This window comes from Halichoeres trimaculatus, unplaced genomic scaffold (assembly GCF_033239565.1).
Source record: "Halichoeres trimaculatus isolate MK-OKI-2021-1 unplaced genomic scaffold, fHalTri1.1 fHalTri1_scaffold_18, whole genome shotgun sequence".
NCBI lineage: Eukaryota > Metazoa > Chordata > Actinopteri > Labriformes > Labridae > Halichoeres > Halichoeres trimaculatus.
The window spans coordinates 11428575-11451134 of record NW_027437196.1 but is presented as its reverse complement, the minus strand read 5'-3'; the positions used below and the strand labels follow the sequence as shown (position 1 = coordinate 11451134).

Sequence of the window (22560 nt, the reverse complement as noted above, 5' to 3'; positions counted from 1 at the left end):
TGAGTGACACCACAGAGCTGTTTAATTTACATCCTCTCTTTGAATAACAATTCCACCGTAAAGGATGACACCTTTGATGCGCTGACATGCAGGTGTATCTCACATGCAGAGGTGTACGATGCTAAGGCAGGGGCTTTATCCGTCCCTGTAATTAACGTCAGAGCAGGAAACAGAGAGCTATGTGTGTGTGTGTGTGTGTGTGGTTGTGTGTGTGAGGAACAGACACAGCAGGACGAACACATGAAGCTCAAAGAAGAATTCCTCCTGTTTGATCTTCATGTCTCACGGGCACATGTACATCAAGCAGAACACGACTGTCAGTCATGATTCATGAGTTCTGTATCTCACACTCTGATCTTCTATTTCCTCTCTTTCTGTAATTTAGACACACACACACACACACACACACACACACACACACACACACACACACACACACACACACACACACACACACACACGCACGCACACAAACAAAGCAGAAGTGAAGATAAGACAGCAAAAGGGACTGAAATCATGTCTGACAGAAGGAACACAAGATAAAACTTGTCAGTTGCCCCAAATATGAAGACACACTGCTATGATGATGTTTCTTTTTAAGTGGGGCTGAAGCTCCCTCTAGTGGCAAGAAACTGAAACTGAAAATTGACTTTCAAAAGGAAAGAAGCAGCAGACTTTTTTTGCCATGTCCAAACACTTAAATCTGTCACACTTTCACAAGTCAGATGAGCAGCAAAATGGACATCTACAATCAATCTTTCCATTTTATTTTCTTTACAAAAGTCAAGGCCACGTAAAAAAAAAAGAAGAGCTAATAAAAAACGCTTACTCTGAAAAAACTGCAATCTAAGCACGTACACACGTCTTGTCTTATTGAAATTTTTATGAGTCATATTTACCTGGCAAGTCCAGAAAATGTTTTATTTCAAGATATTAAAAGACAAAAATGATGCCTTTCTTGGAAAAAATCTGCCAGTGGTGCAAGAAAAGTTTGCTTGTCAAGTTTCTTTAAATAACAACTAAGTCTTAAGACAAGAAACTAAAATAAGTGGAATGCCTGGATAGTTACCTCCGCCAAGGAGGTTATGTTTTTGGGACATTTTGTCTGTGAACAGCATAATTCAAAAACTAACGCGCAGATCTTGATGAAATTTTCAGGAAATGTACAAAATGGGATAAAAAGAAAATGATTAAATTTTGGAGGTGTAATATGGATCACCACCTGGATCCAGGATTTTTTTAAAGGATTCTTTATCATTGTGAGATAGAGCTGTTATCCACCATATGTGTATATAACTCCACAATGGTTAGATTGCTTTGCAAAAGAAAACAAGACACAGTCATGATAATTTCTGACAGATTTTAAAGTACGATCCAGATCCTGGCAATATTCTGGATACTAAGATCTGGAATATGAAATATGAACTGGGTCATCATCATTTTCAACACTGTGAGGTAACAAATTATCGTACAAACCTGAAACTAACACCAAATTGTAGCAGACAGTCTGCTGAAAGTGAGTATAACATTAAAGTAGGACTAAAGTGTTGGTGACAATCACAATATGCTTGGTGGATGTCTGTGCTCTCTGAGTTCTTGTCTAGTTGGTAAGATTCTCCAAGATGTTTTGCTTTTCTCTCATTTTAAATGTGTTTAGGGTTTTCCAGGAGGTGTAAGAACTCTGTTTTAACTTCCCAATAACCAAAAATAAAGACTAATGGAACAAATTTGAACAATTAAGAATTATGTATTCTTCTCTGGCTTCCAACATCTTTTATTTAGATTATCTGTTTGGGATGTTGTAACATCTATCATGTATCTTACCATTAGGTATATCATCTTTGTTTATAATAACCACCCTATAAGCAGAATATCACCACTAAATTCTGGACAAATTTAACTTTGATTCAGTTTTCCCTAATACTTAAACATCCCAATAATTGAGGATAACCTTGAAGAGAAGGAAATATGGAAGATAATTCTGCTGTTGTTTAATGTTGTATGTTTTCGAAAAGGATGACACAGGTTGCGTAAAGTTAGATGACTGTATTTCTTCTTGCTTTTTTGTGTATGTATCACCCAAACATTACTTATAGGTTTTTAATCCTGACTTTGATGTTTGAAGTGGAACCTCTAAATACCAAAAGTCTGGCATTAAATTGTATTTATATCAATATTTTTATTTCAAGAAACTTCACAGGGAAATGTTTCACACCACATTGGCAGATTGTTTTTTATCATTGCATGCAATTCAGGCATCATTTTTGCCATTAAATATCCTAAATTAAGAGACTTTTCTAATTTCAGCTTGCTTTGATTTCCAATTTTTGCAGTCCATACAGACTAAAACACACCAGCGGACACATGTCTTCACTCATAAATTCCAGTATCATTACAACTATAATTCAAAGAAACACCGCAACGTGTGGTACCAAATTTTGTAGGAATGGGCAGCACATGATTGGTGGAGGTTAGCCAAGAGATCATCTAACGTTAATCATTTGCTGCTACATTTACTTTACTTTGTCTGCTTTGGTTTCTTTTAATACTTGAAAAATTTGGGAGTATGTGTCCAAGCAGACAGCCTGACTCTTAATCACTGGGACAGTTTATAACACACAGACAGGAGGGGTTAATGTTAGCATAAGAGCAGACTCCTCTCTGAGCCTCTATAGAGCTTAAAGCTCAGCGGTTAACAGACTTAATTAACAACCGTATTTTCACCTGACCTTTTTACCACCTCTGTTCTTTGGTCTCTGCTGTTTTTGTATGTGGATCACTGAAAATCAGGAATTAACTTTCCCCACAGCTCAGAGGAATAAAAAACTAGATGAAAGAGGACAGTTTGATGGCTAGAGGTCACGTAGAAAGAGACAGCTAGGGAGAAAACACAAAAGTATACACAGGATTTAAAAAAATGATCAAAAATTAATTTCTGTCAATTTATCTCTAAAGAAAAAAAACTAATGCAGGTCACATTTTCAGTTTTCCTCCCCGTCATTCTCACTCTGTTTTGTTTTCACTCCCTCTGAGTCACACCCACTGTGTTTATGAGTCGCCTGTCATCACATCAGTTTACTGTAAATATAGACACCTCATGCCTGCTCTACATGACAGAAATAGAAGTGTCTGCCTGTCTCTTAGCATGTGTATTAAAAGCTCAGTCCTAGAATGATGATTACTTCCTGAAACACAAGGTGTAAGACAGTACGGGGCAGCTTAAGTCTTTGCACCTGAGAATATAACCAGATAACTGGTCGAGGCGTGATGGTGAGACTTCAGGGAGTGAGCTCTGGCAGTTTTGTCTCACTCCAACAAAGCCTGAATGAACTGAAGTGAAGTGAAGGAGAGAATGAAAATAACACTCTGTGACTGCCTCACTTGGAGTCACAAAGGAGAACGACAAACCCGAGACGTTGCTATTCTGCTTCTTTTTCCTGCACAACAGTTTTGAAATCATAATTTGGTCACTGTCACTGGAGCTTGCTCAGTTCCACATCCTTCACTGCAAAAAACTAAAATCTTAACAAGTGTTTTTCTCTTGTTTTAAGTAAAATGTTTTTTTTTTAGACTTGATTTCAGTCCAGAAAAATGTCTTATTTCAAGTTATTTAGAAACAAAAATGAGGTCTAAACTGCCTGCAACAAGTGAAAAAATCAGCCAGTAGAGTAAGAAAAATGTGTCAAGATTAATATGTCTTAAAACAAGCACATTTCTCTAACCCCACTGGCAGATTTTTATTTTTTTTTACTTGTTGCAGGCAATTTGGAGCTTATTTTTATCTTGTAACAACTCGAAATAAGACCTTTTTTCTGGACTGGTCAGGTGAATGTGGCTCATATGAAGTCTAAAAAAGTCATTTTTTACTGAAAATAAGACAAAAACACTTGATAAAATTTCAGTTTTTTGCAATTTTAACGGCCTTTGCCGCTGCTCTCCCTGCCTTGCCTTTTCATGTATGAGGGGAGGTGTGCTCTTCCCACCTTAAGCATGACTTGTACTTCTTTACAACATATCCAGAAATGCCGCACAAACTGCATCTCCTCTCATTAAAGTGCGTGGGGCTTTTGACTTTGTCTTTTGAATTCCACATAAGCATGTGGAAGCCCCCAGAAATAAGCCATTCGGTAAAATATAACTTAGAGAGTTACAAACATTATTTGACAATTTTTATATGCGTATTCTATCTTTTTACTCAGTAAAATGTCACTGCAGAAATTCTTATTTGGGGATATAATAAAGGTCAATTAATCTTCATATTCAACAACCTGCACAAGCCCTAAAAGTGAGGGTTTGTCTACCAATGCAGTCAAACCAGGTATAATGTTACTCTGTAATTAGCTGTTTTTAGTAAAATCTTCATCAGTTATTTCTGTTCTTAAATCATCCCACTTCCTCAATGAGAAATTTCTGAAACTATTGCAGCAGAGTTTATTCGCTGATAGCGTTAACTAAGCTCTCACAAAAGCATTTGTGGCTCCAACATAACTTAGAGCCACTGTTGGTGGTTGATTGAGTCAGTTGAATCAATACCAGCTATGCAAACGGAATAGTCCTCCGGCATAAATAAATACTGCAAAACAGTAAAAATATTTTGACCAAACAAAGAAATAAATAAAACAAAAGAAACATTAGGTCCTTTCACAGCTGGAGTACTGGAAATTTCTAGAAAATTTAGAACAGGCTACCAGGTCTATTTATAGAGTAATAATAATAGAGTAAGAACTATTTTGAATTATTGTAATTACAGAGTACAGTGACAGACATTTTGGATGCTGTAAACAAGGATTTGAATACGAGACATCAGTTTGTTAAATGAAAAAAAAATAGCTTGGCAAGAATCACTGTTTTATTTACAGTTTGCAGGTTAAGTGGCTTTCCATCTGGTCTTGTTATCTACTGATGCTACTATCATTCAACGTGACACTGGCCTATTTGGATCACCTGAGGTGTGTGTGTACAGTACACAGCATGTTGTGTTCAAGGGCCCCTCAGAGCCTGATCTGAAAATAGAACGCTCATAGGTGAGCAAACAGGAGACATAGTTGGCATCATTTACGAGTGTGAAGAGTGAGGATTGTGTATGACTCACTCAAACACAGATGGTCTGTTGGATACACAGCGACACAGACTGCTCATCTGTCAAACAGTGGGGTGGTGAGGTCCCTTCATGTACCATAGCAGGCCTCAAACTGGTAAAGTGGCACCTGTGATATCTATTCCCACAAGGCTGTGGGGCTCAGCATCTTTCTGCCCTACCCTCTGGATGCTCACTATAACAAGCACAGAGGTCTGAGATGAACCAATGCGAACGGCACTTCCTGAGGGGGCTCTTAGTGTGACCTAAATAGCTGGACCCTGCAGAGGGGTGTGTTGTGATGCTGTGCCAGGCGCTGCTCAGTGTGATGCGGGCCACACCTGTCGTCCTCTCATCAGGGAGATGGTACCAAAATAGAGTGGGAGCTGGAAGGTGTTCAGTATTTCCCGGCCACCAAGAGTGCGAAGGGAAGGCAAACAGCATGTGGGTTAATCTCAGTTTGCTCACATGGGGTCCAGTTTGGAGGGAAAACAGAGTCTGACTGGGCTGGGGAGACAGCTAAAACTTTGTTTATCAGTATGGGCTTGTTAGCTATACATCCCAGGTGTAAGGGCCAAAATAGATGAAAAATATAGTTTATAACTGAAAATGTTAACACTTTATGACTTTTCAAAAAGATGTGCTAGGTGTGGGAATATTAGAATTAAGCATTTTTTTAAATGATTTTTTAGTTAGCCATATGCCACCATTAAACTATGATATTTAAGTTTGATTAAAGATTAAAAAAAAGCTTTTATTTTAATTTTTTATCAAAAACTTCACAAATTTCGTCCATTTTACTGTCAAGCATGAATAAGCAGAAAGCATGGGATGGGCGCTGATTTATAACATTAAGCTAGGTTTATGGAGTGCTAAACTTCCGGTTTGCATTTTAAAAGTAGAAGTCAGTGACGCACTTACAATTGAGACGTTGAGTGAACGCCACACGCTTTAGTCGTTCATATGTCGGGCTTTTGCTTAAAATGATGAACACTTTTCTTAATAATTTCCTATTTTTAGTTCAATATTCATGAAGCTACGTTTTAAGTGTGATAAGAAGAACTGCATTTCAGTTATCTCGTACTTGTTGCGCCCTGCTCTTTTATTTTGAAGGGAACACAAGTTAACTTCCTACTACCGCGACTCCAGTCACAGCTCGCCAAAAGAGAGACCCCACGCCACACTCTCCCTACACCAGAGAAACACACAACAGGAGTTGTTTTTACTCACAAAGACGGATCCAGTAGTCACACATGCCGAGCAGCGCGCCGTACAAACACCAGAGAAACGTCATGAAAGCGAAGAGTCCGAAACACTGAGTCCGGATCAGCTGAGGCTGCTTTCCCTCTGCCCCGGCTCCTCTCTGACGATATGGGATCTTATGTCAGGATGTGGACGCGCCTTGATCGCACCCCCCGCCCCACACAAACACTTGGGTGGGACAGTCCCGTTCGCAGGCACCCTTAAAAGTTGCACTGTAATGCTTTTTGGCTTTACCTCCTGACTGTCTGTTGTTTACAACGCAGTTTCCTCTTAAAACGGCACACAAAATACCAAAAACATAGAGCCCCAGATTTAAATGTAAACAGAAATACTTAAAAGAACTATTTTTTTTTCTTTTTGCTATGTAATTTAGAAACCAAATCACCAGTTATACTGACGGCACAGCCCAATCCCCTGAGTAAAAACACAAAACATACCAAAAAATCTTTGTCTCTTAACAAAAATCACCATTAAAATCATTCTGTATACAGCGTTATATTCCTCTCATTGTATCATGTCTATAGTTGTAGTATTATTTGTAAGGTTTGCTGGAAACCGCACATCTGTGGACATGAAATAGATGCATCAAGTACTCATATATTTTTCTCTGACAAGATTTAAACATTTTACGAGGGGGTATAACTTTAGTGGTCCAAATAAAAAGTCAGGTGTATCTTAAAACAGAAATCTGAACAAGTGTTTGTCTTATCTGTAGCCTAAAAAAGAAGGTCCTATTACACTTAATATGAGCCACATTTGCCTGTCAAGCAAAAAAAAAAAAGTCTAATTTAAATGTATAATATATAATATATAATATATATTTTTTAATCCAAGAAACTTAACAAGTACATTTTACCTATCAACCAACTTTTGAGAAGTGCTCTGAAGTTAAGGCAGTTGGTAGTTACAAAAAAAGTTTTCAGTGGACACAGGCCTGAACTTGGAAGAAAATATCTTATAATTGTGCACATTTACAGCATGAGAGCATTTTGCCTGCGAGAGTTAATAGCATTATGTAAGCCACCTTTAGATACACCCTTGGTGTTGAAAAAGAAGAAGGCGTCTCCCTCTAATGATATCAATTTTAGGAAAAAAATAATACCTTCAAAGAATCTTAGCCAATCAGTTTTTATTACCTTGTTTCAGATTTGTTTTATTCTTTACAGGCAACTGAGGCACCACTTTTGTTGTTTAATATCTTGAAAAAAGACATTTCTGGACTTATAAAGATGACTGTGGCTCATATTAAGTCTAATAAGACCCTCTACTTAAAACAAGGCAAGACAAGACAAATATATATAATTCCGTTTTTGAAGTTTTTAGTATCTTAACCTTATGATCTAATATTTGGGGTGACATCTGACAAAATAATAGTGTTAAATTTAAGCTTTTTAATGTTGCATCTCTTGGGCTTCTAACACAAAAACATAGACAAGCTCATGGCTACCACCTTGTGGTTTGGTTGGTCTGCAATGAGCACTTTATTCCCAGGGGGAATAAGTTATTACAGGGGTTAGCTCTTTTAGCTCCTCATTGTCCACTCTGCTTTCCTAGATGAGTGAGTACTATTAGTTTATGGTTTTAACCATGATAACTGGTGGAGTTATGACTTTCATGAATAGGATAATGATCTATATCTTATTATTTTACCTTATGGTATTAAAAAAAAGTTTGAAAATGGATCAAAATTACCAACACAACTAAACTGGACAAACTTGATACGAGCAAAAGAGTGATTTAACCTGGACTCATTACTTTCTCAGTCTCTGTCTCTGTCTCTGTAAGCAGACACAACAAGCAGATGGCCAAAGCCACAGTTACTGCAGTGACTGCAGCAGCAGGAGCAGCTCAGGTCAGCGTACACAGAACCCACAGTCCTGTCAGACCACATCCCGCCACAGGGGCCTTCACCTGGACTCCTCCTAAACCCAACTTCCAGGGGACTCTCTCAAGCGCACACACACACAGGGGGCCTCAGGGTGGCATTTTTCTCTGCTTTTATAACACATGAGTCACCCTGACATATGAAAAACACATTTCAGCCCTGCTGCTGGATATCTGCGTGGGCTGGAGAAGGTGTGAAGGCAAGATCTGGACGAGTGCCTCGGCTTGCTGTGGATTCAGCCAGACTGCAGCGGTGTGTATATCCCAGCTTTGTATATTTAGCATGCGGGGAAACACAAAGTTATTTATTCTCTCTCAGAACAGAACAAGTGGAAGACAGCCAGAGATGGCAGTGATTGTTGTTAATTGGGTCGAGCTGTCTGCTGTTTTTTTTTTTTTATCCTCCCACTTCGAACAGCCAGAGCAGGATGTGCTCTTACAGAGGAGCTGGCAGAGGAGCGGTGCTGTGTTACACTGAGCCCCTGGGGGCACTGTTGCACAGGTTTTACTCTCGCCTGTAGCAACGTCCTGGAGATAATGCTGTGAATCTCTGTTTTCTACTGTTGCTTGAGCTCATTTCTGGGACAAGTGTTGGGGGTTGTCAAAACAATGTTAAATTATTCAAAAGATTTTTTTATTTCTGCTTTCTTTGACAGTATTTGCAAGGATTTCAAAAAATGACTAGTTGGAGCAAATAGAGGGTGATCATGTCCTTATGAATGAAATCAAAGACGTTTTTTTTTTTTCTGAGTTCAGAGGTTCAACTGTCTTCAATGTTAAGAAAGACTTCATGCCTATGCTGATGAAGTGATTGTTGTCTTCAATAAAATAATAAATTTCTTCGTGAGGTCAAAAACAGACTGTTATTTTGGTATAATCGTGTATATCACGGTTATTCTCAAGCTTCATGTTTTTCTTCCGTGCAAAAAGTAAACTGTAACAAGCTCTGTTTTGTAACAAATGACCGTAAATTGTGACTGCACCTATTCAGATCTCAAAGAAAGAGTTTTCTTGCTTAACAAGGCTGAATGAATACACAACCTTGGACTCCTTAGAGTTTTTTCTTCAACAGTCAGTAGCAGTTTGTAAGCAGGAAAAAAAGAACTTGAGTCTGTAATAATAAGCATTCAGTGCCATGGAAAAATGTAAGACTTAAAGAGACGTCCTGACAAGAGAAAATATTTAGCTTTTAAACAAACATTACATTATGGTTCATTAACTGAAGTGTTCTGCTGCACATTTGGGCTGCTTTGTTAAAGGTCCCTTCAATGGAAAATAATGTAGTCGACATCTTATGAGTCAAACCTTTTGACAACGGTTGTAAACTTTCACTCACACGAGCAAAGCCAGAGGCAGATTGATCGTGTCACATCAAATCAATCTGCGGAGAAGAGTCCAGAGATTTTAGCTGCTACTTGTTTACACCATGGACTGTAAGGGGAAGTAACACCCTCAGTTTACATTAGCATCAAATTGGTAAAAAACATCAGTTTTGGTTATCGTGCTAATTCAGCAAGCAAAACAAAATAGATATTTTCATACGGTATTCTGTTCAGCAATCCTGGCATCAGCAACAGAGCAGGCGAGAGCATCTTTAGGTTACTGATTTCCGCAAACATACTTAAACCATTTCTCTGGTTGGACACTTCTAAAACGTTACTTCCTGTTAAGAGTAGCAGACCAAGTCCAAAGTGGTGACCAAACTCCAGAACAGTCATCAGCTATTTGTCTTGTTAGAGGCTATGCTCATGTAAAAGTAAACCTCTTAGGCTGTGTTGGCTTTATGTTTTGCATTTCAAGCAAAGTTTCTTTTTCTTGGTTAAGTTTTGGCTTGCTTTTTCTTTTTAAGCTCACAGAGATTTAAGTTTGAAAGACTTGTAAGCTGTCTCTCTGTTTTGACACTTTTAAAAGTTAAAGGATGATGTCAGTGCCTCAGTTTGGCCATCCTATGAAAAGTCCCAACACGTTAAATCAAACATCCCTCCTAAAAATAAAGTCGAGGGAGGAAAAACATCCATTAGCCGCTTCCTCACCTCTAAAAAGTAGATGTTGGGAAAGCAAGGCTGGTTAATTGACAGCAGAGGTCAGCGAGCCAGGGTAACTGAGGGCGAGAGGATGAGAAACCGAAAAGGTGGCACATTTCCCAGACTTAAGATCTGTGAGTACGATCTTTCTAATTGAAGGTCGATTTCTCTTTGTAAAAAAAACATCTTGATTTACCCACACACAACACAACTGCTCTCTTTGAAAAAAGGCAGGGGGATCTGGTTGCTGTTTGAGAGGCAGAAGAAGGGAAAGACAAAGCGGAGCAGTGAGGTGATGAATATGTTAACTGGAGACGGCGTGTGGCGGAGAAGCCACGGCTTAGAGGCTCCAAAATCCTCACATTAACAGATTGGCATGGATTTTCCCGAGCTCCAGAAAGAGGATCTCCTCTCGATTTTGTTAAACCGATCCAAAGGAGCTGATGTCCAGGCCAACATGTCAGACTGACGCAGTACTGTTATGAGTGTGTGAGTGTGCATGCGAGTGTGAGCGGGGAGAGAGGCAGGCACTGGCAGCCACTTGACGTTCAAAGAGAGGAGATCAAAGGACAGCTTTCTTCAGCCTCCTCTTCCTCAGGATTAAAAAGATCATCAATAATAATGGGCTGGAGCGGCACAGTGGGCGAACTGGAGAGGAGGCTAATAGATCTCTCACCTTTGTGCATGTGCATGTGCATGTGTGTGTGTGTGCACGGCGGTGTGATATTTTGGCGGTATGCTGCAGGGACAACTTGCAGGAGGAACCATAAATGCAGGGTTTTTTTTCCTGGTGTTGCTTCCTGAAGCGTCCCTTTGAAACATCATGCAATATTCACCACAACAACATCCTCACTTCTCACTTGTGCTCCCAGACGCTTTCCTGTGAATTGGATGAATGCGCGCGCACGCGTGTGTGTGCGTGTGTGTGTGTGTGTTCTGCACACATGCTTCTCCTGCATCGTAGAAAAAAGGACTATTTACTTCACAGGAAGTCAAAGTTCAATAGTTCTGCGTATCACACATGTCAAAATGGTTTTATAATACATACATCAAAGGTTGAACACAAGATGTACTTTTTCTGTGTACATCGTGTCCGTACTCTGAGCAGTCTGATACGATTACTTCACCAGTGTACTGGGCTGTTACAGCACATCTCCATTATGTGTCCATGTTAAGCCACATCATGAGGGATGAGAAGAAATGATCAAAATAACTCCCATGTTTCTGGTCAGTTCTCTGACTGTCATTGCAGGTTAAGCTCCTCTTAACTTGATGTCCTCTGAGCTAAGCGAGGAGGAAGACGTATACCATGCATATGGAAATGACTATTACCAAACTGTGGAACCAATACAATGACTTTACTGTTTGGGATTAAAAATGAAACTTTGGCTATGGCTACCTTTTGCAGCAACTCTCTCTTCTCTGTCTGTTTCTTGTAATTTTTTTCGTCTCTTTTTTGTAATCTTTGCATTTGGAGTAAATCATTACTTTGTATGGCTCATTTGTTAGTCATGGACACCAAACTTTTTGCGGCTTCAGTGATATTTTTACTACTTTTTTTCCTGTGTTTGTATGGAGATCCTACATGTAACAATGGCTGCATTGTTGACATGTAAACTCAGCTGTTAGCAGCCTGTAGCATGTCAATGCTAACTGATGCAAGGCCTGATGTCTTTCCACAAGGTGAGGAAAAGGAGGTGAGGACCACGCGCTGGTTCTCGTGTGAGCTAAGAAGTGATGACATCGACCTGTCCTTCCATCCATCGTTATTGGGAACGTAAGATCTATCTCCAATAAGATGGACGAGCTAGCCATGCTAATCCAGCAACAGAGGGAATACCAGAGGGCAGAGTAGCATCATGCTATTTACAGACATGGCTAACGGAGCCAACATCAGACACCAACGCCACATTGGAAGAGCTTCACCTGCTGTGAGCAGACAGGATCCAGGAGACAGAGATGGAGCATGACTGAAGAAGCTCAGTCCTGGACCCTGTGGAGGTGGAGGCTGGCTGAACTGGAGAATGATGGACAAGCTGTCATCATCTATTTTCTTATGGACCTTTTTGCACTTTCTATACACTTTCTTACTTTTGTTTTCTTGATTGCTGCTGTGACTTCAATTTTGTTGTACTTGTTACAATGACAATAAAGTTCTATTCTATTCTAGTCTTAGACTGAAGTTGTTTGTTGTGGGACACATGTTGGTCTGTTTATTAAGTCTGAAGTTTTCAGAGCCTTAAAACTTTCAGAAAAATCTTTTATACCTAAGCTACGAAAACTTGAGGCAACCAGCAACCCCCAAAAGGCTAGCCCTTTCCAATAGGTTATTTCCCACTTTTGCTCTGTTTTCTTCCCTATTTCTTCTGTCCTATCCTCTCTGACCAAAGGCATAAAAATCCACAAAAAATGACTCAAAATAGAACAAAGAGCTGTTTGAACTCAAACCATATAGTTCAAGACATACTGACACAAACTCTCAACTAAACAACACTTCATCTGTTAAAAAGACTGTTAAAGAGCAGTTATTATTCTATCAAATTATATTTTTCTGGCACAGAAACTAGTCAGAACCCTTCACGCCAAAATGATGAATCATTGGCATGCAGTACGTTAAATTTGTCTTCCCTGCCCTTCCAAACATTTCTCTCTTAGTTTTTAGTCCTTTGTGGTGTGAAAAGCCAAGGCAGGGAGAGCAGCAGCAAAGACCACCAGGAGCACAGACCACCAGGAGCATCAGGGAAAACACATATGAAGCTTTTTAAAGTGCCTCATGATAAAGAAAAATCTAAACTAATGGGCTCATCTTCACAATACCAGATTTTCAGATAAGTAGGAACGTTAATTAATGCTCAAGAGTGGTAGTTTAAGGGTCAGAGATCACATAAGTTTCCTGTATTTCACAGACTACAAGAACATTGTGTCAGACTCAGAAACCGTTAATCACCGACATGACCTCCCACATGATGTCAGCTTCACAGCAGTGCACTCTTTGGAGCAGAATCAGGCCGACAAAATTAAGTCGTACTGAGATTTTTTTTCCTCTTCTCCTTCCAGTCTCCCTCTCTTCCTCTCCTCTTCAATCACAGCCTCCCCCCAAGGAACAGAAAAGGGAGATGTAGCTAATTAATTACAGTGACTGACGACTCAGTGGTAAAGATCTGAGGAGGTGATGAATTGTGCTGTGGTATGACGATGACAGTAATCTGAGGCAATCCCCAACCTACAACACCAACCACAGCGAACCGCTCCACACACGCAGTGTCATAATTTATCACCTGAGCCCACACTGCCTGTCCTACTCTCACCTGATCCTGGGACACAATGAGGTTATAAAGTGGTGAAGGTCAAAGGTCACAAAGAAGCAATGGCAAATAACACTGAGCTCTGTGAGATGAGCTCTGAGAGGAGGATTGCTTTATGCAGAGAGAAGCGGTGTAATGTTGGACTATCTGTAAAAAAACAACATGGCTTCTTCAGTGTGCACTGCAGAGACGGTTCAAGAAGGGTGGCAGGGCTCAAAATCACAAAACACTCAATCCAAAGAAGAAGATCTTGCTTTGAAAGAATCCTTCATAACACTGATAGTTTCAAACTAAGAGGTATCTTCATTCAAACTTCCATCAACTTGTATCCCATGCTGCTCTTCAAGTGCCCAAAAACGAGCGAAAGCCAAGCCAAGCTTCACCCTTGTTTAGTTAAAAGTTTTATCTGTCAGACGTTTTGCTTTCAGTTTGGTTGTGTTCTTTTTTGCTCTGTGCTACGTCCACTATAGCAGCCACTTGGGACAGCCTCTTTAACTAGCCAATGAATATGTAAAGTCAGTTGCGTATTGGGAACTCTGTGATTGACTGATGTAACAACCAAAACATACAGGTAGAGGAGGGGGTTGAGGCAGACACAGACACTGACACACATGTATAGAAGGATTATCAGTCTACGTCATCATAAAAATGTGCACGCATCTTGAACGCAGAAGCAGCATTTAGCGCCATTCAACCTGTTGTCAGCATAAAAATGTACGGTTGTTCTGGGGTCAGTTTTTAGAAAAGATACTACACAACAGGGGAAACATATATCAAGTTTGGACCATCACAGAGCAACTGATGTTTTGGAGTTAATAGCGACCATGCTAATTGGTGACTCTCAGCCAACAGTATCAGTGTTTAACGGCCGAGAGTCACCAGTTAACAGGGTCACACTTTACACTGAAACACCAGTGACGTCTGCGGGTGAATGATTAAATGTGCCGACTTTATCTGATTTGGTGCAGTTCTCTAGATGCGGTTTTCTGGTTCGTTCATTATGAACCGAGTCTCAGACTCAGCAGTCTGTGCTTTTCATGGTCTGGAAGGGTTTCTGATCTATTGACACACATTTACGTCCTGGTCTCTCACAGTCTGGTAAGTGTTCATGGATAATGCAGTCATGAACATCGAGTGACAGTTGTGTGTTTGCTCTCTGGGTACATGCTGGATTTCTCCGCTAAAAATGTCTGTCCACCTAATATCTGTCTTGCTGACTCTTCTGTCCACTCACTGCTATTTCACAAACCTGGGAGACATTTACCTCCTCCATGTCAGTTGAAAAACCATTATATTTTGCAGTGTTTCTGCACTCTAGTTGTGCCCGCATTTGGCGTTGTTGATTAACAAATAATCCCTCCATAGAAACCCTGAAAGTCACAATGGAGCAGGATTGTTCCTGTAAAGGTTGACATTTTTTGGGGGGGGAAACTCCTGCAGACTCTACTTTTAAAGATGCTTGCAGTAATACAAAGCCTTAAAAATCTAATTAAAATATTTAAGAAAAAAAAGAGATGCTTGAATCTGCCTTTTTCACCTTTTTGAAACACTTTTTCCTCCTTGGATCCTTTTTCTTACAGTGTGGCTCTACATTCCCTCATTTATCATGTGACAAAATCAGACCCAAAAATGTCTGTTCATTAAAATGCTAACAGATGAGTGGCTAACACACACACACACACACACACACACACACACACACACACACACACACTCACACACTCACACACACACACACACACACACACACACACACACACACACACACACACACACACACACACACACACACACACACACACACACACACACACACACACACACACTTCTGCTAGTCCCTCTACACCCGAGGATGATTTAAACATTTTACATTATCAGTGAATAACTTCAGATCTAAAAAAAGCTGTTTGTGAGAGACGATGAGATTTGCTGGAACGTGTTGCTGCAGTGCGCGGTCTCCACAGAGCCTCTGTTTGGCTTGAAAAGCAGAGTTAATCCCTGCAACACTTGACCTGATGGATGGTCTTCATTAACTCTTCCTTCCTCGGGGGAGAAGGAGCTCTGAAACGTCCCTTTCTTGATCTTCCAGTCGGATCAATAACTACAGCACACAATAGAACAATCTGCTGAGTCCTCTGCGGCCTTTAATTGTGTTGTTGCCCTGAATGTCAGCAGAAATTATAAAAGCGAGGTGACGCAAGAGCTGATTTTAAATAATTGCACAAAGTGACAAAGTGTGTCGTGGTGAATATCAAACAGCTTTAAATAAACGTTTGCTGGGAGTCAATCTTTTGAAGTGATTTAACAACTTGTGCCAGTGTTCCAGTTTGCAGTAAATGTGTTTAATTAGCTGACTGAACCTTGTAGGCCGGGGTTTGGAGACATGCTGTCTTTTGAATTGACACACTTAAAGAAAGATGGAGGAGAATGTGCGTCAGATGGCGGTGACTCAACGTTCACGATGTACGGCAATGGTGTTTGGATTTGCAGTGGGAAAAAACATAGAAGCACCCAGTGCTGGGTGCCAGCACCACTCAGCATCAATACTGCATGCAGTAACGCTGGAAAGCCAAGTGCTCCAGACCATGAGGCACACAAGAGGGCTAAAATAAGAGCGGGCAGCCACTGAGCTTTACAGCTCCAATAAGCTCTTCTGTGGGAAACAGTGCTGCATTTGTCATATTGTATCTGAGGGGGAAACTGGGTCAGATGGATAATGATGTGGAAGGTTTGGGTCTGAAAAGTGAAACTAGTCCCTGGTCAGCAGGACTCAAATGCAACTCCTCTCTTCACTGGATATATTCAGAGAGCGGTTTTCATCAGAAGAGAATTAAAAAAGAGAGGATCTGATTTGATGGTTGTTGATCCGAGCTCCAGCCTTTCTGCCAGAATAAATCTCCCAGCAGCCACCACAGCACTTTATGTATTTTCATTGCAGTCGACACAACACACATGCTGCTTAAGTTCAACTCTCAGCACATCTATAAATCATCCTTTCATGCACACGTATCAATTCATAATGCGCTCTGAATTATGCACGTTCACACATGTTCACGGGCGCATGAGTTTGTGTGTGTTAAGTGCATGTTCGCACTGACCTGTGCTGCTCTGGATGGTTCTGACGGTGGTGGCGGTGCGCGGGGGTGAGTGGGTCCTCCTCTTGCCCACCGTCGTGACCCCTCCTTCGTCGTCCTCCTGCGAGCAGCCCTTCTCGATGGCACGCACGTAGCTGTGGCTCCGCATGCGGAAGCAGCCGGGCATGGGCAGGTCCAGGGCATCCACTGCCTGTGACTCCATCTCGCTGAACACTGACTCGCAGACCGCCTCAATCTGCCCATTCACCTCCACCTCACTCACCTGCAGAGGAGGAGGAAGAGGCGGGAGAGGACACATGCCGACGCACGGGATGAAGAGACCCAGACAGAGAGAGCACGCACACACACAAAAAAGCATCCACGCCAAAGGAAAGGAAACAATGAAGAGTAGAAATGCAGAGACACATCCTGTCACAGTGCAAACAGAAACCTGACATCACACAATCCAAAGTTCTATGACTGAAGGGCTGTTTACACGACAACGGTTTTAGGGTGAAACGCAAAAAGTTTTGTTGTGTTTTGGCCTTGCGTTTACACGGAAACGCCTGAACCAGGGTTTAAATAGGTAAATTTCTGGTTTGAAAACGTCTTTTTTTGCCTTGGTGTGTATGTGACACTCGAGAAACAGCAGATTTTAGCACTTCCACATTGTCTCATATTCTTAGATCAGAGGTTGCCACTTGGTGAACAGTAAGCCGGCGTTTTCAGTGGAAATGCTGACCTCACGCTCTGCTTCACGGAGTGCATATAACAGGACAACAGTACCACTGTTATGATCGTCGTGGACTACCGTGTTGTACTAATGCTGCTCAATCTGCTCAATCTGCTGACTGTCTTTCAACAAAATGAGCAACCAAAAGCCAAAAGCAGCTTCTGGACAAGACAGTTATAGCGCTACCTACTGGCCTGGCATGCGTACTACAGCGTTTTCAGTCCCTTAGCGCTCCCGTGTAAACGCAGATTTTTTTCACTGTGTTTTAGCGTTTTCAGATGAAATGTTGTCGTGTAAACTAGGCCTAAATCACAACCAGAGCTTCACTGGGCAGAAGTTTTTAGTACAAATCAAAGTTCAAGTATAATCTCCTCATTGCCAGATTGATGTCACAGTTCCATATGAATTTAAGCATCACGTCACTGACATTTCTTTACCTTTCTTTGACACTGTCCTGTGAAGCTGTAAGTCATGAACACAAATTTACATCAACTTAAAATTTATATTCAAAAATATGTTAAAATTAAAAAAAATATGAAGGGACATCCAAGGAGTGCAGAGGGGGAGGAATCACTGCAGGGGTGAAAAACTTCAAAGCTAAACAACAGAGTGAAACGCTACGAGTGCTGTTATTAAAGGTGAGAATTAAGAAGTGTCAGAGCGAGGACTACCGGGAGTGTGGATGTGACTCGAGGAAAACTAGATACTCCAGCATCCTCAGCGAGGGTTTTCTAAACAGGGTCTAAAAATAAAAAAAACTCTCACTACAGACTTGTGAGTTTAATGTGTTAGAGGTTTGTGTGTGAGTACAGGAAGCCTGCATTCCATTCCTGTATGTCCCCTCCAGTTTGAATGGCCTGAATGGGTTAAAGTTTGTCTGCAGAGGGAGCATATCGAGGAATGGGATGCAGCTCAGAAGTTTACATGTTAGTAAGTGAAACGTTAGAGCAGTGTGAGTTCAAACTGTAGAGCTTGGAGTCAGAAAGGTTTCTAGACCTCGTTTTTAATCCTCTCATTTTAAGCCTCTTTTTTCGTGTGTGTGTGTGTCTGTTCACACTCTACGCACATACATGTCAAATAAGAGAGCCAGCAGCACAGCTTTTCACTCAGCGGTTTCGGAGATGCCAGGTCCTGTGTGTGTGTGTGTGTGTGTTTCTCCATCACGACTCCACCAGTACTTGAAGGCAAATCTCGAGGGTGCATCAGTGAGCCGGCGAGGCAACCTGTTGCCCTTGGGTTTTTGGAGGGGAGTACTCATCCCTGTTACCCCGAGCAAAAAGGTAAGCTAAGCTCCCCCTGTCACTCCAGATAAGGTGGAGAATGAAGACGTGCTCGAAATACAACATGACTCCCATGCTTTATTAGGTACACTTTGTTAATACTGGGGTGCCATCAAAAGTGCCTTAAATCCTTGTAGTATCTTCAGCAATCTGCTTTAAATATTCTTCAGAAGTTTTGGTCCATATAGATTTGCTAGCATCACACTCTGCACAAAAACTGAACTCTTACCAAGTGATTTTGTCTTATTTTGGAAAGTGCGTTGTAGAAAGTGACTTTTTAGATCTAATATGAGCCATATTACCTGACCAGTCCAGAAAAATCAAGTTATTTAAAAATAAAAAATGAGGCCTGAATTACGTGTAACAAGTGAAACAAGAGAAAAGTTTCTTGTTTTAGGATATAATTCTAGTTTCAAGCCAAATTTCTATCAAATTTTTCTTGTTTCATTGGCAGATTTTTTTCTTGTTAAAGCATTTCAGACCTTATTTTTGTCTTTAAACGACTTAAAATGAGACATTTTTCTGGACTGACAAGTGGAATGCGGCTCATGTCAAGTAGAATTGACAATTTTTACTTAAAATAAGACAAAAACACTTGAAAAGATCAGTTTTTCGCAGTGTGCACTGCTGCTATTCATCCATAATGAGAATCCCCCACAATAGGTGCGCCAAGAAGATCCAAAGTGCGCCAAGAAAATATCCCCACACAGTTACACCACAGGCAGCAGCAGCCTAAATCATTGATACACAGCAGGGTGGATCGATACTTTCATGATGTTAACGCCAAATTGTGACCCTACCGTTTGAAAGTGGCAGCAGAAATCCAGACCCTACTCTGAGGCTGGACATGTTACACGTTCAGAGATTGTTTTAAGTCTTTTAAATCACCTTTCCTCCTCATTCTGATGCTTGGTTTGAACTTCAGCAGGTCATCACCATATCTACACTCATTGAGTTGCTGCCATGTGATTGGCTGATTAGATACTTGCACTATCAAGCTGAGGAACAAGTGTACCAAATAAAGTGAATGGAGTTAATGCTTTTTGTAGCAGACATCAACTTTTGAGGGTTTCCTCTGCAGCTTTTTGATATTTTCAATAATCAAATCATCAATACATGGCACCAATTGTAAGTTGTTTCTAAAGCCTGGCGCACACTACAGGTTTCTTCTTCCCAACAAGCAGTGAAGAAATCTGGTCAAAGACTAAGGTAGGCACCGATGTTTGGCCTTGATCATCTGAGCGGGGGATGGATCAATCTTAAGCCCCATGATTGGTTTATAGACCAAGGGCTGCCTCAATAATTTTCAAACACTTTTGATATTTGTCAGGATCACACCACTAATTTTTCAGTGAGGACAACAGCCAATCAGAGAATGACACCTACAAGGGACCGGAAACGATCAGAGACTAAAATTGCGACCACAAAGGAGCACTAGTCTCCATTTTTTGTGCTTTAGTTTACATCCGCCTCCTTGTGAGATGATGTAGGATGACGTTGTGTGTCACTCTCTAGTCCGGTAGTCTTGATAAAATCCTGTAGTGTGTGCTGTTCATCATGTTCAAATCTTGTAATGTGTGTGTGTTTAAGATTTCAGAGGAGGTAATCTGTGAAGATTCTCCTTATGTGTGTGATTTCAGGATCTTTTAGGATTTTTAAAATCCTTAAGTGTGAGCCAGGCTTAAGATTCAAAGGGCCATGTGTGATTTGATTCCTTACAAAAATAGCAAAACAGATGCCAAACAGGAGGACGTATTTGTCATGTTGCTTCACAAAGTATGCTGAAGCAGAAGGAGCACATTAAAATAAAGGATGAAATTCATGCCCTCTTCTTTAATTAGCCAAATCTGTCCACACTTATACCAGCTCTTCTTCAACTTCTGCACTAATTGGGGTTTTTCTTGGAGTTCATAATTTGCCAACTTGTGACCTGACTGTTAATTCAAGCCTCAAGTAGAAGGCTCGGATGGGACTTCCTCTCCCCCTGCACGACCTTATTGGACATAGCGCAGATGTACAGGGGTTGTAGAGAGGCGACGGCGGCACAGAGGCCACGAGGCCCGCCGGGGCGCCACTAACCTGGCTGATGGTGCTCATGGCTCTCATGTAGCTTTCGTTTCGTGAGCGGAATTTAGGCGAGGCCAGCAGCCCTGCCGGGTCCAAGCTGTCCAGACTCCTATTGATGGAAACCTCACTCACCGCCCGCAGGTAGCTGTGACTCCGGATCTGTAGCTTGGGCGAGTGCTCGGTGGAAATCCTGCCGCGAGAGGAGGAACGAGAAGATGGAGAAAAATGTCAAGTGGGGCAGAGGGGAGAGAGGATTGAGGAAACAAAGCAAGCGATAAAGGGATATACTGAGAGAAAGAGAAAGAAGGCGTTGGCGAAATACTTGGCAGTGTGTAAGAATCCGAAGATACGGATCAAACCCACAATTGCTTCAGGAGAAACCCTTATCTAATCAACAAGCGCAGTAGCACTAAGAAACACTGGCAGTAGCTTAGAAACTCTGTCCTTGAAGCACCTTGTAAGCAAGTCTGAAACACTTACAAGCCAGAACACTCAGATTGATACACTTTATCAGAAGAACTGTGTGTGTGCGTGTGTTCGAGGTATATTTAACCAAAAACTCCCACGTAGAAGAGATTACACTGAGGCACAGAACGACACACATTCATCATCACGTCCCTGCCTCCTTCCATGGCGCTGAATAGGTGGCTAATTAGTGCTCACCTGACTCCAATCAGATTGCTCAGCATGCTTCACGCCTATGTGTGTGCGTGTGTTTGGGTACACGTGAGAAAAAAAGGTGTGTAGGTTAAGTCGCAGTTGGATGCTAGCTAAACAACTCATTAATTGGGGCAAATAACAAATAAAAAGCTGAGCCAGTTTCTTCCTGATGAGCACGTCGGACGACTGAATCGAGGCCGATACACACTTATTATTTCACACCCATTTTATCTCATGAATATTTTAACTTACTGCACACACACTGCACATTGGAACACACAACTTTTATGACTCCCTGCCTCCAGGTCAAGTCTGTCTTTAATTATGCATCCCCTCCTTAAAATAGGGCCTGGTTACCACAGAAAAGCAAACTGGATTACTCATCCTCACATGGGGGAACTGGAGGGATGAGAGAGCAGGGGTGATAAAAGAAAAGATGAGAAATTGAGCGTGGAGTACAGGTGATGATTTTGGATGAACAGTCTCTAATTTTGAAATATATCTCCATGCCGTCACACAGACTGCCAGGTTTTTTAATACTGAGCTGAAAGCCACTCCATCAAGGCTACACACACTTGTTTTATCAACACACTTCATTCTTTTTTCCATTCAGCTGTCCCGACTCAAGTTGTGCTTTTTATGCATATTTAAACCAATGTTCCCCTGTCGGAGCAGCAAAAAGAGGAGCTTGTGAGTGAATATGAACTTTGAAGATATCTCCAGTGGACTGTTCTTTCAGACACAAAGATACAGCTACAGGAATAATATTATAAATGCAATCGTGCATAACAGCACTCACTCACATGCTTCTGTGTAACATGACACTGTTTTGCTCATCCCAGTCATTCAGAGGATTTACGTTCTGAGTACTCTGGAAGATCCTCCTGAGAGTTGTAGAAATTAGAGTGAAGCAGCTGGTATTATCTCCAGATTAAAGTAGAAGTGTGTTTGCATGAAACAAGGCTTGTGGATTTTGTTCTCTACTGCTGACATTCAAATGTAGGAAAGAGATCACAGAAGGACTTATCTTATCTGTCATTAATGATTTTATGTTTTATGCCATAAAGCACAGTTTATCATGTTGTATCATAATCTTACTTTAGCATATTTTTCTGTTGCTACTCCAAAATTGTGGAACAAACACATCACAACACATCTTAAATTCCTTGGCTTTTAACCCAGCTTGAGACTCT

General features: G+C 41.1%; 1 protein-coding gene across 3 annotated transcripts in view; it reads right to left on the bottom strand.

Moving 5' to 3' along the window:
- LOC141807326 (disks large-associated protein 1-like) overlaps positions 1–22560 on the bottom strand; it is a 137740-nt gene that overhangs the window by 27482 nt on the left and 87698 nt on the right. For 2 of the 3 annotated variants that reach the window (XM_074693258.1, XM_074693260.1), the window contains exons 5-6: positions 20720–20897; positions 16652–16910 (exon numbers count right to left, since the gene is read on the bottom strand). In XM_074693258.1, the coding sequence (XP_074549359.1) occupies positions 16652–16910; positions 20720–20897 (437 nt within the window). The remainder of the gene's footprint in view (positions 1–16651; positions 16911–20719; positions 20898–22560) is intronic. The other variant, XM_074693259.1, reaches the window with a different exon arrangement.